General features: G+C 35.7%; 1 protein-coding gene across 1 annotated transcript in view; it reads left to right on the top strand.

Moving 5' to 3' along the window:
* Positions 1–17,735, top strand: part of HMCN1 (hemicentin 1) — a 440,557-nt gene that overhangs the window by 264,465 nt on the left and 158,357 nt on the right. Inside the window, 6 exon segments of the mRNA XM_003785789.2 lie at positions 3,461–3,739; positions 4,408–4,689; positions 5,713–5,821; positions 6,693–6,862; positions 7,989–8,143; positions 11,572–11,695. Coding sequence (XP_003785837.1) covers positions 3,461–3,739; positions 4,408–4,689; positions 5,713–5,821; positions 6,693–6,862; positions 7,989–8,143; positions 11,572–11,695 — 1,119 coding nt within the window.

The raw sequence follows: 17,735 nt of genomic DNA, 5'->3' as shown, positions 1-17,735 counted from the left end.
AATTATACATCATAACCAGGTGGGTCCCAAGGATAGTTCAATACATCATAACCAGGGTCCCAAGGATAGTTCAATATATGTAAATCTATAAATATAATATACCACATAAACAAAATAAAAAACAAAGACCATATGATTTTCTCAATAGATACAGAAAAAGCTTTTGATAATATCCAGCATCCTTTCTTGATCAGCATGCCTAAGAAAAAAGGTATAGAAGGAACATTTCTTAAACTAATGGAGGCCATCTACAGCAAACCCACAGCCAATATCATTTTGAATGGACTAAAATTGAAATCATTTCCACTCAGATCAGGAACCAGGCAAGGTTGCCCATTGTCTCCACTGCTTTTTAACATTGTAATGGAAGTCTTAGACATCTCAATCAGGCAAGAGAAGGCAATCAAGAGTATCCAAATAAGATCAGAGAAGATCAAACTGTCCCTTTGCAGATGATATGATTGTATTTCTGGAAAACCCCAAGAACTCAACTACAAAATTCCTAGAAGTGATCAAGGAATACAGCAGCACCTCAGGATACAAAAATTGATTTTTGTATCTCACAAATCTGTAGCCTTTATATATACCAACAATAGTCAAGGTGAAAAACAATCAAGGACTCTATTCCCTTTATAATAGTGCCAAAGAAGATGAAATATCTGGGAATTTGCCTAACAAAGGATGTGAAAGATCTCTATAAAGAGAACTAGGAAACTCTGAGAAAAGAAATAGCTGAAGATGTCAACATATGGAAAAACATACCATGCTCATGGCTGGGAAGAATTAACATTGTTAAAATGTCTATACTACCCAAAGAAATGTACAGATTTAATGCAATCCCTATTAAAGCACCTCTGTCATACTTTAAAGATCTGGAAAAATTAGTACTTCATTTTATACAGAAACAGAAAAAAACTTGAATAGCCAAGACATTACTCAGAAATAAAAACAATTCAGGAGGAATCATGCTACCAGACTTCAGACTATACTACAAATCTATAGTGATCAAACAGCATGGTACTGGCAGAAAAACAGAGGTAGATGTATGGAACAGAATTGAAAAACAAGAGATGAACCCAAACACTTATCATCATTTGATCTTTGATAAGCCTATCAAAAATATAAATTGGGGGAAAGATTCCCTATTTAACAAATGATGCTGGGTGCATTGGCTGGCAACTTATAGAAGACTGAAACTGGGCCCACACCTTTTTCCTCTAAAAAAAATTGACTATCACTGGTTAAAGGACTTAAACTTAAGACATGAAACTATAAAAATTCTTGGAGAGAGTGCAGGGGAAACACTTGAAAAAATTGCCTTGGGAGAATACTTTATGAGGCGGATCCCCAGGCAATTGAAGCAACATCAAACATGCATTACTGGGATCTGATCAAACTAAAAAGTTTCGCACTGCCAAGAACACAGTAAGTAAAGCAAGTACACAGCCCCCAGAATGGGAGAGGATTTTTGCAGGTTATATTTCCAACAAAGGTCTAATAACCAGAATCCACAGAGAACTCAAACTTATTATAGGAAAAGAACAAGTGATTCCATTTCATTGTGGGCAAGAGACATGAACAGAAGCTTCTCTGAAGAAGACAAGCGCATGATCTACAGGCATATGAAAAAATGCTCATCATCTTTAATCATCAGAGAAATGCAAACCAAAACCACTTTGAGATATCATCTAACTCTAGTAAGAGTAGCTCACATCACAAAATCCTAAAACTACAGAAGTTGGCATGGATGTGAAAAAAAGGGAACACTTCTGCACTGTTGGTAGGAATGCAAGCTAGTATGTTCCTTTTGGAAAGACGTTTGGAGAACACTCAGGGATCTAAATGTAGACCTGCCATTTGATCCTGCAATTCCTCTACTAGGTGTATATCCAAAAGACCAAAAATCACTTGGCAACAAAGATATTTGCCCCAGATTGTTCATTGCAGCTCAATTCATAATTTCCAAGTCATGGAAGAAGTCCAAGTGCCCATCGACACATGAATGGATTAATAAATTATTGTATATGTATAACACGGAATACTATGTAGCATTAAAAAAAGATGGAGACTTTACCTCTTTTATGTTTACATGGATGGAGCTGGAAAATATTCTTAGTAAAGTAGCTCAGGAATGGAAAAATATATCCAATGTTCTCCATACTACTATGAAAACAATTTATAATCACTCACATTTTCATATGAGAGATGAATCACAACTATAGCCCAGGATGAAGGAGGGAAGGGGAGGAGGATGGGAAGTGAGGGGTGTGGTTTGATAGACGGAGGGTTAATGGTGGGACCACACTTATGGAGCAATTGCAAGGGTACAAGTCAAATCTATCAAGTATAGAACACAAATGTCTTAACACTGTGCTTAAGTAAATGAAAATTATGTTAATTAGTAGGATGTAAGCACTCCAGTTTGTACAAATAATCAACACATTGAATCCCACAAGGGCATAAATGTATTCATGATCTATGTATATATGACTTTATAAAAAAAAAAGTAAGAATGATTATACTTGGTATTGGGAATAGTGGGAGGACTCTCATTTTTAACCTATTCTGCAGCATTTTTATTTTAAAAATGTATATTACTTTTACAATTAAATTTTCAAAAGAGAAAAAAAAGAAAAACATTTTCCAGAATATTCTATCTTAAAATTTAAACATTTATTAAAATCATGTTGATACTCTAATTCAGACATATGCTGTTTCATTTTTTTTTAATTATTGCAATTATAATCTTTGAATGACTGTGATCAGAATACAGAGCAGAGATGGAGCTACTTGAGTTGTTTCTCCAACAGCTCAGTCCTCCTGTGGTGTCAGAGGGCAGTCATGTGGCTGCTGAATTGTAGAAGACACACATGTAGTCAATTAGATAAGTAAAGTTGAGCAAATGGACTCTTGGCAGTACCACCAAAAAACAAAAAAAAAAAACCCAAACACCAAACCCCCCCCCCCCCAGCAAGAAGCAAAAATATGGAGACATTGCACAGCTCTTACCAGTAGCTGATTGTAAAAGTGCTTAGACTTTTGGTATTTCTTGGGGAGCGAGCCTGCGTTTGTACCACATCTGACATTTTTGTTCCCTTGGCCTGATTTCAAGCTTACTTTATCTACTTTATATCTACTTTAGGGTTTTATTTTGTTTTGCTTTGTTTATTAAACATAACTCTCTTAGTTACTCTACTCTGATCTATTTAACTTAAATGAGCCACTGAAAGGGAATCTGTGACTCTCTTTTGTTTATTGAAATCTGAAGCCCAAAAGGGGGGTGATAAAGATTGCTTTGACAAGAGAGGCAGCTAATTATCAGGAGATAAATCACAGACTTCCTAGTAATGTTTAATTCACATTTACTTTAAATGTATTATTTAAACATCTCTAGCATTGAAGATTTTGATGCAGATCCTGAAACTTAGAAGACTTGTTTTTGTTCTGAAATCCTTTGTAGTTCCACCCAGTATTAAAGGAGGAAATGTCACTGCAGAAATATCAGTATTGATCAACAGTATGATTAAACTGGAATGTGAAACACGGGGACTTCCAATGCCTGCTATTACTTGGTATAAGGATGGCCAGCCAGTCATGTCCAGCTCACAAATACTTTACATTGATAAAGGACAATTTCTTCATATTCCTCGAGCACAAGTCTCTGATTCAGCAACATATACGTGTCATGTAACCAATGTTGCAGGAACTGCTGAAAAATCATTTCATGTGGATGTCTATGGTAAGGAAAAATACATGCTTTAACTGTGTACTTTTATACCTATTACTTCTAATAGTTTCTTCACTAATAGGACTTTTGTGAGTTTGACTTTTTTTTAATATTCACGGATATGAATTGGCAGAATTTGTACCATGATTTAGAAAATATTAGTTAGCAAGATATATTAGAAAGCTATAGTTAGCAAGAAGTAAGTCATTCATTTGACGGACTTTGCACACGTTACTTGAAACATCTATCCCAGATGTCCAACCTTTTTTGAGGCCTATTTTCCTTATGTGGTGTCAAATATTATGAGAATTATGTACGGACCCTTTTTTTTTTTTTTTTTACTCATCAGCTTTCATTAGGGTTTGTGTTGTAATCTATGGTCCAAGACAACTCTTCTTCTTCCAATGCACAGCAGGAAAAATAAAAGATTGAATACTCGTGATTCTAGACTATTTGTTCTCATAGAGAAGGTAAAGTAGTTGTTGGGATTAAGATCATTCTCCACTGTTTGTCCTTTGTAAGTCAGATAGTGCAGAGCATTCCAGAATAATTAGAAAAGTTGCTGATCAAACTTTATATGGTCAAACATTATGAGAACAAATATCTCCCTTTCATTTCATTAGGACATACTTTGTGACAACACAAACAATTGCCTGAAATATTACTGTTTTTCTCCCTAGTTCCTCCAGTAATTGAAGGTGACTTGGCTACACCTTTGAGTAAGCAAGTAGTTATTAATCATTCACTGACACTGGAGTGCAAAGCTGCTGGCAACCCTCCTCCAGTTCTCACCTGGTTGAAAGACGGCATACCTGTGAAAGCCAGTGACAACATCCTCATAGAAGCTGGTGGGAAGAAACTTGAAATTATGAGTGCCCAAGAAGTTGATCAAGGACAGTATGTATGTGTGGCCACCAGTGTGGCAGGAGAAAAGGAAATCAAATATGAAGTTGATGTCTTGGGTAAATAAAGATGCCACTACCTGGGTTCTCAGATTCATAGGAAAGCCTGATTAGTTTATTAAATACTTTTTTTAATGATTTTTTTTATTGTTTGGGATCCATTGAGGGTACAAAGAATTAGGTTACATGATTGCATTTGTAAGTCCATCTTATACTTGTGTCCCGCCCTCCAAAGGTGTGCTATACACCATGACCCTCATGTCTCTCCCTCCTCCCCTCTACCTGCTACCTCATTCCCCTACCCCACCCCTTGTACTAGCTCATCTACTACATTCATTTAGAATTGAGTACAATGGATTCTTACTTCTCCATTCTTGTGATGCTTTACTGAGAAAAATGTGTATCACCTCCATCTAGGTTAATACAAAAGATGTAAAGTCTCCAAATACTTTTTTTTTTGTCATGCAATAATAAAATAATCTAAAAGAAGATATAATTATCTGTTCAACTCGGTACTACTATAATTAAGAGATGAATTTTTTACTGGGATTCCAGGAACTAGAACATAAATCTTCCACTGATTTTGATAAGTATACTTGTATTTGCAATGGCATAGATGCATTCTTACATCTCTGACCTATGTCTGATTGAAGCGAGCAACAACTTGGTCTTCTGTCCTGAGCACTGTGCCAGAGACTAACAGGAAACTTTTTTGTATCTGGGCCTTGAGAAGCCATCTGAAACCTCGAGTCTATAAATTGAAAGCTTTTGAATAGATGGCCCACTTTGATAGGTTTCCTTCTCTTGTCTTTATGAAAATAAACAACATAAAAAATGAATCAACTTTGTATTCACATGGCATCAGCACACCATAGTGACAGATAAAGAAATAGCCATGATATGTCAAAAGTACATTTATTGATCTTGGTGAGCATTCTTTATAAAATGCATTTCAAATTCCCTTCACGTACCAAACTGCTATTTTGTTATTAACCTTCTAAACCACTACTTAGCATTGCTTGATGTGATGGTGTGCTTTTTTCCTTGTCTACATTTCTTTATTACATCCCTGCTGTTTTCTAGTGCCACCAGTGGTAGAAGGAGGAGATGAAACATCTTACTTCATTGTGATGGTCAATAACTTACTGGAGCTGGATTGTCATGTGACAGGCTCTCCCCCACCAACTATCATGTAAGGGTCTTGGTATGTCTTCTAAATACCTCCCACTTTTTTAGTTTGAGTGTTTTAGAGATATCTTGAGAGATGTTCTAGATCATTAAAGGGTGATTCTTTATATTCCTATTTTAAAAGACATGCTAGATTCAAGGCAATGTCTACTTGATAGTGACAGAGCACCTAATCTTGCTCAATTAGAAGAATTCCATTACATGGTCTTACAAATCACATTTTCAGACTGGGAATCAACATTAATGTCATACTTTCCCGAGGCACTAAAATGGTCAAGAAACCCTTAAATAAAATGTTTACCAGACATATCAGCCACATGGACATGGTTAATGGCATATGCATTTACCACTTCTTTTCTCATATTCTTTCATTTACAAAGCATTTGCTGAATATTTAAGCTTTCATTTTCAAGGTGCCATGGGATATGCAAAGATATAGTTGATGGAAGGAATGAGAGATGTCTGTACCTACTGAAAAACTAAATGGAAAAGGATAACTCATAAGAACCATAAAAATACAATACTATATGATTTCGGGGTTTATACTGCAAATGTTTTAAGATTATGTATATTTTGATGGTTAATACTCTTTAGACATTGAAATGAGTAATATTTAGGGAACTTTGCCTCTTTTTATAGCCTAAAATCAGTAGAAGAATTAAGAACTAAACATATAATTATTGAGTTCCAACAATATGCCAACTTCTGCATCAAGCCAGCTTTCCTTTTTACTTCTGTTTTCCATTTTCAATTTATTTTACAGAGTGAGGAACGAGGACCTTAGGTAAATACACAATAGGGAATATCTATCTCTACTAGGAAGTTGTAATACTTATTTAAAGATATATTCAGACCTCTTTTTGCCTTTTCTATAGGTGGCTGAAGGATGGCCAGCTAATTGACGGAAGGGATGGAGTCAAGATTTTACTTAATGGACGTAAACTAATTATCACTCAGGCTCAAGTGTCAGACACCGGTCTTTATCAGTGTGTGGCAACAAACACCGCTGGAGACCACAAGAAGGAATTTGAAGTGACTGTTCATGGTATGTTGAAGAAAGAACGGGAGTATTGCAGTTTAAATTAATTTATACATGGTTTTATTATCTAATTCAGCTTGTAACTCAGTAATCTGGATATATCTCGAGGTATGGAAAGCGATATGAAAGAGAGGAATTTAAGTTACATCATGGAAGATTTTATACACTTTCCTGACACAGAGACTCAACCAAGAGGTATCATGTGAATGCCCTGAGGTAGAATTTAAATGTTAGGAAGTGTATTTTACATAAAATGGGAAGGTCTGAGGAATGAGGCCAAATAAGATAGAAGAGGCAGGGAGCAACTTGCAAGCAAAGGGACTGTGCTAGCATTTAAGGGTTTAACCAAAACAAGGCTTGTGAATATAGTAGTTTTCAGAAATGGAGGCTGAGGATGTGACTGCAGGATCCAGAGCACATAAGTGCATTCAGAGAACTGGCACATTAGGATTATAACCATTAATCTAATGACAGAAGCAACCCTCTGCCAGGGCATTCTGTGTCTCACGTGCCAGCAGAACTTGGGAAGGGAAGGACTGTAACCAGACACTGGAGAGCCTTTTGGAGAGCAAGCTGCAAGAAGAGATTTCTAAGAATGTCAATTTCCTTCTACCCCTGACTCTGCAGCCTATTGTTTCTGGCTAAAGTCCTCTGTCTCCCGATGGGACATAGATCCTATTTCTCAGTTTCAATTCCAGTTCATGAAGAAGCGAATATGGCAGATCCAGCTTAAATCAAATTCCCATCCCACATTCAATCAGCCTTGCTGAAGGCAGAGTCACACAGTACGAATAAAGGTGGAAACCCACAGATGGAAACCCACCCTGACTTACTGAGGTAGAAAAAGGGTAGGTCATTATAGATTGGGGAAAAACACCAAAAGATGTAAGTCAAACCTATGTGTCTACTGCAGTAACCATAAGTACGTTTTACTTATTCTCTGGTGTATTAGAGATCTAGTTAAGAAATAAATCATCTCTAAAATTGCTAGAAATTATAAATTAAATTGTTTCATTGTTTGTTAAAATAGGGACTTGCTTTTTTCTAAATTCTAAGGTTTTGGTTCTTGCCTATACATTTTGAAGTGTTTGACCCCAATGATTATGGTTTTCATTCCCTCCTTCCTGTCTAGTTCCTCCAACAATCAAGCCTTCAGGCCTTTCGGAGAGAGCTGTGGTGAAATATAAGCCTGTCACTTTGCAGTGCATAGCCAATGGCATTCCAAATCCATCCATTACATGGTTGAAAGATGGCCAACCTGTGAACACTGCCCAAGGAAACCTCAAGGTAACTATAAATATTACTGAACCTGAATTGAGAACGTTCCATTGATCTTTCTGGAGCTATCACATTATTCTTTCTTTCTTTCTTCTTGGGTAGGGGAGGCTTTTATTCTATTTTATTTTTAATTGACAAATAATCATACATATTCATAGGATACATAGTGATATTTCAGGATGTATCACATATAGTGAACACATCAGGGTAATTAGCGTATATGTCATCTCAAGCATTTCTTTGTGTTAGGAACGTTTGATCTCCTCTGTCTAGCTATCTGAAACTGTATAGTATATTATTATTAGCTACAGTCATTCCACAGTAATAGACCACAAAAACTTACTCCTCCTATTTAGCTGTAATTTTGTTCTTTAACAAATCTCTCCCTATCTCTCTCTTCTCCCTACCCTGTTCTTTCTTAATTGTAGATTTTCTTGTTGGAATGATTTTACTGAACATATATTAAAACAATATGTGTTTCCCTTAGTATTTAAAAAAATTTAACATAATATTTTGACTCAAAGAATGGCATTAAAAACTAAATAAGTTAACAATGACATTGATTTTGACGTAGTGGGTTTTTTTATTATTTTGGTTTATGCTTGATTTAGCTATTGAAAACTGGTGTCTCATGGATGATCTAGATAATCTAAATTATGCATTTTAAAAATCAGAATTACCATAAGGTTTTAAATTAAGTGATGTTAGCCTCTAGCATTGTTCCTCTTTCTACAGCATTTTGTCTTTTCTTGATCTGCTGCATTTCCACCACTGCTGCATTTCCACTAAATTATAAAATTGGTTGGTCAGTGTCCACAGAGTGTCATGCCAAGGTTTTGATTGGGACTATGCTGATGAGAGCTGGGGTATCTTTGATCCTCTTGTGGTGCTAAGCATCAATCCAAGTGCCCATCACACCTGAATGGATTAACAAACTGTGGTATATGTATACCATGGAGTACTGTTTGGACATATAGAAGAGGTAGATTTTTCTACTTCCCTTGTAATAACGTGGATGGATTTGGAGAACATTCTCCTAAGTATTTTAAGATTAGAAAAATAAGCAATACACGTAATACCAGTTTGAAACTACGAGATTAACAATCAGAGACCCGCATGAGAGAAAAACTAAATTATATTCAAGAAGGGAGAGGCGAGGAGGGGGACAGGTCATTTGGTAGCTTCCCACCCAGTGGGTACAATGCATGAATACGTGGTACATTCTCTGGGTGTGGGACACAGCGACAACTCTGACTTTAACCTGTCATGTGTACATTATAGAACCTAACGGTTTGCACCCTTATATTAATCTGAAATTAAGATAAATAAATTATGGTTAAGCTAAAGTGAGAATAATAAAAATAAAAATTCATAGATTTTGCTACTGGGATCAAGTTAATTGACTAATGTGGGTTTGAATGGTCAAGTTTGCATTTTTGTAGGTATCCTGAACCCCTTTTAAGAGGTAAATTGGAGGAGCCAAGAGTGGATAATGTAGAAACCAACTAGCACCTATTTGCTTTTGTTTATGAGGAAGAAAAGAGAAATTTGGACTTCTATGCTGGCCACCAAAAGGAGGATATTTGTATAAATTTGAGTTGTGTCTTAGTTAAAGCATTGGAGATTGATGAAGGATTGTTTATGAAAGCTGAGGGAGAGGGATGTGTCAAGGAAGACCCCTACTAACTGAGCTCACATAACCACGTGGGTAGTGTTGCCATCTAATGAGACAGAAGACTATTGAGGAGGATGTATTTCCAGGGGAAAAACTGTAATTTGAGGTTTAAGCTTTTGGGGGTTGAGATGACTTGAAGGTAAACTAGTAAAGATGTTAGTAAATCATTGAATATAAGGTCCTGGGGTTCAGAGGAAAGCTCTGGCTGGAAATATTGGCACATCAATATTATTTGAAACTATGAGCATGGATGAGTTAATCCAAAGAGGGAATAAAGAGGAAAAAGGAGAAAGGACTGACCCAATTCAGAGTCTTAAAAAATTATGGCATGTGGAGGCCACATGTAATTGTCCAGAGACATACATATAAATGTATGGATGTGTTTATGACAGTATGAATGGAGAATAGGTTAAAAGGGAGTTCACATGGGAAAGTTTGGAGAGAAGGTCATTTGGGCTCAGAATGTGGTGAGCCTGAAGAGCTGTGCTGAGTTTGGATTTCATTCTGGACAAGGTGGGGAGCCACAAACAAGCTTTGAAGGGGAACTAGTAGAAGGATCAAATTTGCTTTTTAAACAACTTATTCTAGCAGCAGTATGCAAGACAGATTACTAATTGTTGAGGCTCGAGACACTGGAACATTCGTTAAGAAGCTATTATAATCCCTCAGTGGCAGTGGAAATGGAAAACAGGGGATTTGAGAAACATACAGTGATATAATTAATAGGAGTGAAAGTGGACTCCAAAACCATTTGGAGTAGGTACCGTTTAACAAGGTTGGAACATTCAGTGTGAAGCAGGTTTTAGAGATAGGTTTATGATCTTCCTTCTAGATACATTGGATTTGATATACTAACCTGTTCAGCAGAGAGCTGAAACTATAAGCATAGAAGGCAGGAGAGAAGGTGAGGCTAAAGCTGGAAATTGAGGAGTCTGCATAAGGGATTTTTGTTGATGCCACGGGTTTGAATGAAAACTGTCAGAGAGCTGTATTTCCTGCCAAGAAGAGGAAGCAGATTTTGTAAAGAAATGTCCTGAGACAGAGAATACAAACCAAGGGAATGCCGATCTACACCCAGAACGCAGAGAGTTTCAAGGAATAGGTGGTCATCCATGCCAAATACTATCCATGGTGGAAGAGAGTATGAGATTACCACACAGGATGCTGTACAATGTGAGTGGAAATTACTAGTAACCTCCAAATAGTCAGTTTCAAAGAATCAACCTCTGAATCACTAGTTTCAAAATGGTGGAGGCCAGTTGTAATAGATTTCAAAGGGAAATAAGGAAAAACAGTCAGGAAGAAATTTATCTGCATTTTCATTATTCATATTTTAAAATTCTGTTGTTTTTCTGGCCCCCATCACCATTTAATCAAAAAAGATTATTGTTTTCAAACTATTTATGAAGTGTTATATAAATGTGCCATGTTTTTTCAAATGGCTTAAATTTTCATCCCATACTTCACAGTTCAGTGCTAACGTCTTTTAGTCAGTGGAGTTTTATGACTATACCAGCAGTCTGGACTTAGGTTATTTTATTTTACATTTTCCAGTGACTAAGAAAAGGTTTCCTATCAAATTAGTCTATCTTCTCATGCATGATGAATCTGGCTCTGATCTATCAAGAGATAATTAGTGTATTGGCATGAAAATATAACTGGATATTATAAATTGAAATGAGTTTTTTTCCTTATCCTAGTGAATGTTTTCAAGTCCAAGTATAAAGTAGAAAATTCTCCCATACTTTCTGCTCCCAATTAGATACAATCTTCTGGTCGAGTTCTGCAGATTGCCAAAGCCCTGTTGGAGGATGCTGGCCGATATACATGTGTGGCTACCAATGCAGCTGGAGAAACACAACAGCGCATTCAATTGCATGTGCACGGTAATGTAATTTCCACATCTTAACAAAAGAGTATTTCTATGGCTTTATTTTGGAACAGGGTGGGCTCATTTTTATTAAAATACAGTATGAGATAAATATTTTAGTCTGTATGAGAAAAACTAGGGTTTTTTTTTTTTTTGACATTACATAATTACAATTGCTCATAGTAAGATCTTTAGTTTTCAAGTTGTCAAATAGGATGGGCTGGAGCCTGTAAATAAATACACTGTGCTGTGTTTTAAAGTATCTGTATTCTGTTAATGCCTAACTTTCTACAGATGGCTTTTGTTGGAAGGACAGAAGGTGCAGCATTGTTCCTTGATCGCCTGTGATGTTCATACCTGGCCTGTGAGAGGGATTTTGTGATTAGGAGCTATCCTTGGCTCAAGACCTTTTCCTATGTGCTTTAATAAAAACCCTGGGTGGTCATAGAGCACCTCATTAATATTACAGGTTGACAGTAAACTTGAGAGACTACATGACCTTGAATAGAAGTCTTCAAATCTCTATAGGCTCATCAAAAAAAAAAAAAAAAAAAAAAAGCAGCCAGGAATTGGAGGGCAGGACTTTCCTAATTCAGCCAGCATAGTTATAGAAAACAGTTCAAGATTTCCATGTACACGTTACTCATTTTCTCTAGCTGATATGATTACTTGTTCAACGTTTTATTCATTTAATCATACATACATGTATTTATTCTGTATTTACTGAAGAATTCAACCTAGAATAATGCCCTCGCACCTAGCTTAATTACAGGTCTATAGAAGGCAGTCAAAAAATATTTAACAAATGAAAGAGTAAATACTAGAAAAGTTTTAATTGGATATTAAATTTTTCTAATTTCCTTCTTTGCTTCCATTTCCATCTAAGAATATGTTGGGAGAGAACTGTCTTTCCCTCTCCTATTTCCCTGGCCTGAAGCTCCTTTTATCCCCTTTTAACAAGCTGTTAATTTTCTCTCAATCATCAATTTCAATTCTTATCTGGCCTCTACTTTAACCAAAAGAAAACGGTGAAGTAGCATAACATGGTATGGTGCAGTATATCTCTGGCCCTGGAGTCAGGCCAAGTTTGGCCTAAATTCTATGCTAAATATGGTGTATGTTAACTTGAGTCAACTCCTTAATTATTCTAAGTATCTCACTTCCACGGTGGTTTTGAGGTTTAGAGATAATAGATGTAAAATATCACCCACTTGATAGGTACTTAATAAATGGTAACAGCTACCATTTCTCACTTCTATTCTATGAGACGTTAAAAAAAAGAATAACGTTTTGTTCTCTAGACTGACTTAAAATACTTAAATGAAGGCTCTATAATGAAGAAAAGCGTGTATGTCTTCATAAGTAGGACGAATTTGCCTATAACAGAGGCTCTTACATATCAGTGTTCATAAAAATCATAGGTGTTGCATAATAAAAATACAGTTTCCTGGGCCCAGTACCAAGCATCTTGAAATAGCATTTCTGATGCAGGTGGTCTGTGAGCCAGTATTTGGACAAACATTGGCCCAGACATTAAAGATTGGCGTAGAGACTTGCCAGTGTAGTCAAGAGTTACTAAAAACTAGAGTCCGTGAAAAAAATTAAGTATCCCATCAAATAAAGAGTTACAACAGAAGAGAAAAAGCAGAATTGATATCTAAGAAAACACAAGTCTGTAAACCTACAATCTGAATACTGTGACAAAACTTTGTTGGCAGGAGACGCAATTAGGGTGCACATCTCCATGGAAAACCATCAAAGAGAAGGGGAGCAGGCTGGAAAACATCTGGGTTAATGTGAAAAGAAAGAGAAACAGAAGGTTAGTCATTGTTAGGGTTGCTAAAAATTGCTAAATCATAAAAAGAATACAAAATAATCTTTTTTGGTATAATACATATCATAGAATGGAAGTAAGATATAGTATCTTAAAACATTTCAGCTAATAAGGTTTTGACTTGTCCAGATAACAGTTCATCTCCCTGAAGGGAGCATAGATGATAGAGTAAACTTCTAATCTAATGCTAATTATTATCAGCCTGGAGGAGGTGATAAGTGCATGTGACTAGAATCTTGACAGAAAGTTGGAATATCATCTTGCCACTCATGACAGCAACGTCATATGGGCTGCATGCGGCTCCAAACTTGACTCTATCCTCTCCAATGCTTGTATTAACAACTTTAGTGATAGCTGGAGATGTTTAAAGAGCATGTAGGAATTTCTAAGAGACTAGATGATAGACATTGAAAAGATCTCAGCAGTTAAAATGACGAGTTAATACGATGTGAAAAATTACATAAGAATTGGATGTAAAAAGAGTGGTTGCTTGAAGACACTGCACATTAAAATACTTGAGTAGTTGATAAAATAAATATATAAACAATTACATGCTCATATGAACAACAAAGCACAAATATAGCCTAGTATGGGGGCAAAAGGAGCAAGGATGAGGTAGAGGGATGGGGGAGGACCATTGGCAGAAGGAGGTAGGGCAATTGGTGGGATCTTACCTGAGGGGCACAATGCAAAGGTATATAGCACACTCTAAGTGAGAACACTGTAATCCAATAATGTTGTACCCTCCTATTAATTTGAAATAAGTTAAAAAAAGAAGGAAACAAACAAAAAAGATAAAATACTTGAGTATTTGGATTTGGATTGCTTCAATTTCTATAAATACGAGAATTCAGTTTTATAAGAATTGAATCAATCTTAGAAGTTAGTAATAGAAGTTGTAGTATAAGGAACAAGAACGGAACTAGTCCTGTTAATACTCTTGCTCTTTGAAAGCTTCCAAAGTATTGCATCCAATTCTGGTGCTATATATTAAGAAGGGTATGAAAAATCCATAAGGAAGCAATCATCATTTAATCCAGTCGTTATTTATTTAACGGACCCTATGGTCATTTTGAAGTTAGGATTTGTTTTAATCCCAATCCTTGTTAATAGATAACAGATTCAACAAATATGCTTTTACTATAGTTTTCATCCAAAAAATGTTCGATCCTAAGATAACTTAACATTCCAATTGTTTAATACTTTCCTTTCTGGTAAAAAGGTTTAGATACTACCATTCTTTTAATCATAGCAAAAAGTGTTTCCAACAGCTTCAGAAAGGGTGCATTGTTCCTGGACTAGAAGACCAAGTCACCGTCCTGAGAAGAAGACCATTCTCATGAGACTTTCCAGTGGGGAGTTCTATCTATTATAAAAGGCAGGAGTCCACAGTAGGTGGTCTTTTTTGATCATCAGAGTTTCATAATTCTGGAAGTTTTTATTTTCTAGGTCAGACTATTAAATTATCTCTAAACCTCAAATATTTTTGGTGAGACAGATGTTTCCACAAACAAATGATTTGGGGTCTAATAGCTCAAGCGTTTATTTTATCTGCATATAATTATTTCCTAGGAAAAATAAACCAAGGTGAAATGCCCAGAAGTAGGATGTTGTGATTTAAAGCATGGGCTTAGAATGTGGGACCCAACCCACTGCCAATTAATACTTGGAGGACAATGTGCTTAGATGTTAACTTTCTAAAAACTTAGATTCTTCATCTGCAAAATGGGAAAGAACAGTGATAACACAGCACAGTCATGGAAGTTGTGTGACAATTAAATGAAAGAAAATCTCTACCTGGTACCAAGTTGCTAGTCAACATCCAGAAAGGGTAGCATGAAGACTGTTTTGGCAGAACACATCTTTAACGTTTGGCCCTTCTCACTGCAACGTTTTAACAAATATATCGAAAGTCCTCCTGCCGTCACTATTGGCCAGGAACCCTTTTCTGTCTGTATTAGTTGTCTGGTAAAAGCATTAGTAGGGCCCCCCTTATTTTTATTTTTAAAAAGTATTTGCTTGGCTAACACCTGCTAACACCCACTCAAAAAAAGGTTTCTCTATCATGTCTGTGTTTTGTTGAATAGTTGACTTGTGGCCTAATGGAGACTTGGGAATGTTGTGGGGAATATTTTTTTTTTCCTTTTTTAACAGCTAACCTCATTCAAGACTGAACTATACTATTTTCATGGTGTAGATTAGTTGATTCCTCACTATTTCATGCGTTCAATGGACAGGGAGTATTAACTCACCAAAATCACTTTTAGATCAGTTATATATATTAATTCAAAATTTAACCAAGATTTTAAAGAGTCAGTTCATGCCCTAAGTGGTTAAAGTAATAGGTAGAATCTAGTTCATAATGTGACATGAAGAAGGTAGTGTGATTTGGGCATGATATGTATGTCCAGTTTTTGAGAAAAGGAAGGAAAAACAGCCATTTAATTAATTGGAAATCAACCTCCTGTTTGAAGGATACAGACATCTTATTGTTAAGATATTGTTACCTTACTGATGCTCCCTCTGGAACAATTTTTTCCTAAATCCAGAAATATCCATTTAAATACTAGAGGGGAACAATGGAATTTGTATTTACTTTTTTTGACCGTAAAATGAGAAAGAAGCCAAGTTTTTCTTCTATTTATTATTTGGACTAACATTGGAACTCTTTGGTGCTTGGGACATTGAACTATCACAGGCTTTTGTAGGCAGAATTGTAACTTTTTGGCAAACAGTCCCCTCAAGATTTAATAGGTTTGCAGTCCGTGTATTTCTTGTCTGTCCCATGGGCTTCCTACCAGACCCAAATAGCTTCTCTGTGCAGAGGTCTTTGGTCTTCAGCTTTGCTCTTTTAGCTCCACTGTTCTGTTTTGACATTTCTAAAACATGTTTTAAATGATGGCTCATTTGAGGACATCAGAAACAATGGGCTAAGTTAATGCCCTTATGTTTGTTAGGTCCGGCTGAGAAGACTTAAAAAAAAAACAAAAAAACAATTCTAAGCAATAATTTTTATCTCTGACTCTTCAGAGTAGAAAAAGAAGTTGGCTTTTTTTTTTCAACGCTCTGAATCAATAAATTAAAATTGCATTGAAATCTAATGAGCAGAAAATCAGACTATTTAATTTTTACAAGAGATTTTTATGTCTCAGTTATGGCCACTCCTTGATTCTCTGATGATTTCTTAAGTTAAGCATTTAAAATTCTGAGCTTGTTATCATTTATGTTTAGATCACAGATACAATTCACATACTAGAAAATTCACGATTTTAGAGTACACAATTCAGTGATTTTAGTATATTTACAAAGTTATATAACCATCACCACTAACTCATTCCAAAGTTCCACTAATTCTAGTTTGTTACCCCCCAAAAGAAACCCCATTAACATTAGCAATCAATTTCTATTCCCTATTCCCAACAACTGATTTAAATTGCACATGAACTTTACAGTCACCCTGTACTTTGAGTTATAATTTATCTTTTCTTGATATTGCATTTAAATGAACTCATGTAGTGTGTGGAATTTTGTGTCTAGCTTCTTTCACTTACCATGTTTTTAAGATTCATCCAACATAGTATGTATCAGTATTTAATTCTTTCTTATGGACAAATAGTTTTCCATTATATGGATATACCACAGTTGTTTATCCATTTGTCAGTTGAAGGACATTTGGATTGTGTTCACTTTGGGGCTGTTACAAATAATGCTGCTATAAAAATTCGTGTACAGACTTTTTTTGTGGATGTATTTTATTCCTCTTTTGTCTATACCTAGGAATAGAATTGCTAAAACATGTAACTATATATCTAACTCTTTGAAGAATTGCCCTACTTCACAGTGGCTACATTATTTTACGTTATTCATCAGCAATGTCTGAGGCTTCAAATTTCTGAACATTCTTGCCAACATTTTTCATTGACTGTCTCTTTTAATACAGATGTGAGGTGGTTCTCAGTGTGGTTTCGATTTCTATTTTCTTAGTAGTGATGACATATGTTGAGCATCTTCTCATGTGCCTACTGGCCATTTATGTATCTTCTTTGGAAAAACATCTATTCTTCGCCCATTTTAAAAATTGAATTGTCCATATTGTTGCATTGTAAGTGTTCTTTATAGTATATTCTGAAGATTAGCTCCTTATCACATAAACTTTGATCCTATATAGTCCCTTTTCTTTCCTTCCTTTATGTCATTATTATTGTACATTAACATTACGTAA

This window comes from Otolemur garnettii, unplaced genomic scaffold (assembly GCF_000181295.1).
Source record: "Otolemur garnettii isolate 467f Iridium unplaced genomic scaffold, OtoGar3 scaffold00016, whole genome shotgun sequence".
In the NCBI taxonomy this organism is placed as follows: domain Eukaryota; kingdom Metazoa; phylum Chordata; class Mammalia; order Primates; family Galagidae; genus Otolemur; species Otolemur garnettii.
Note: the sequence above shows the minus strand (reverse complement) of the source record. Positions and strands in the feature narration are given on the sequence as shown.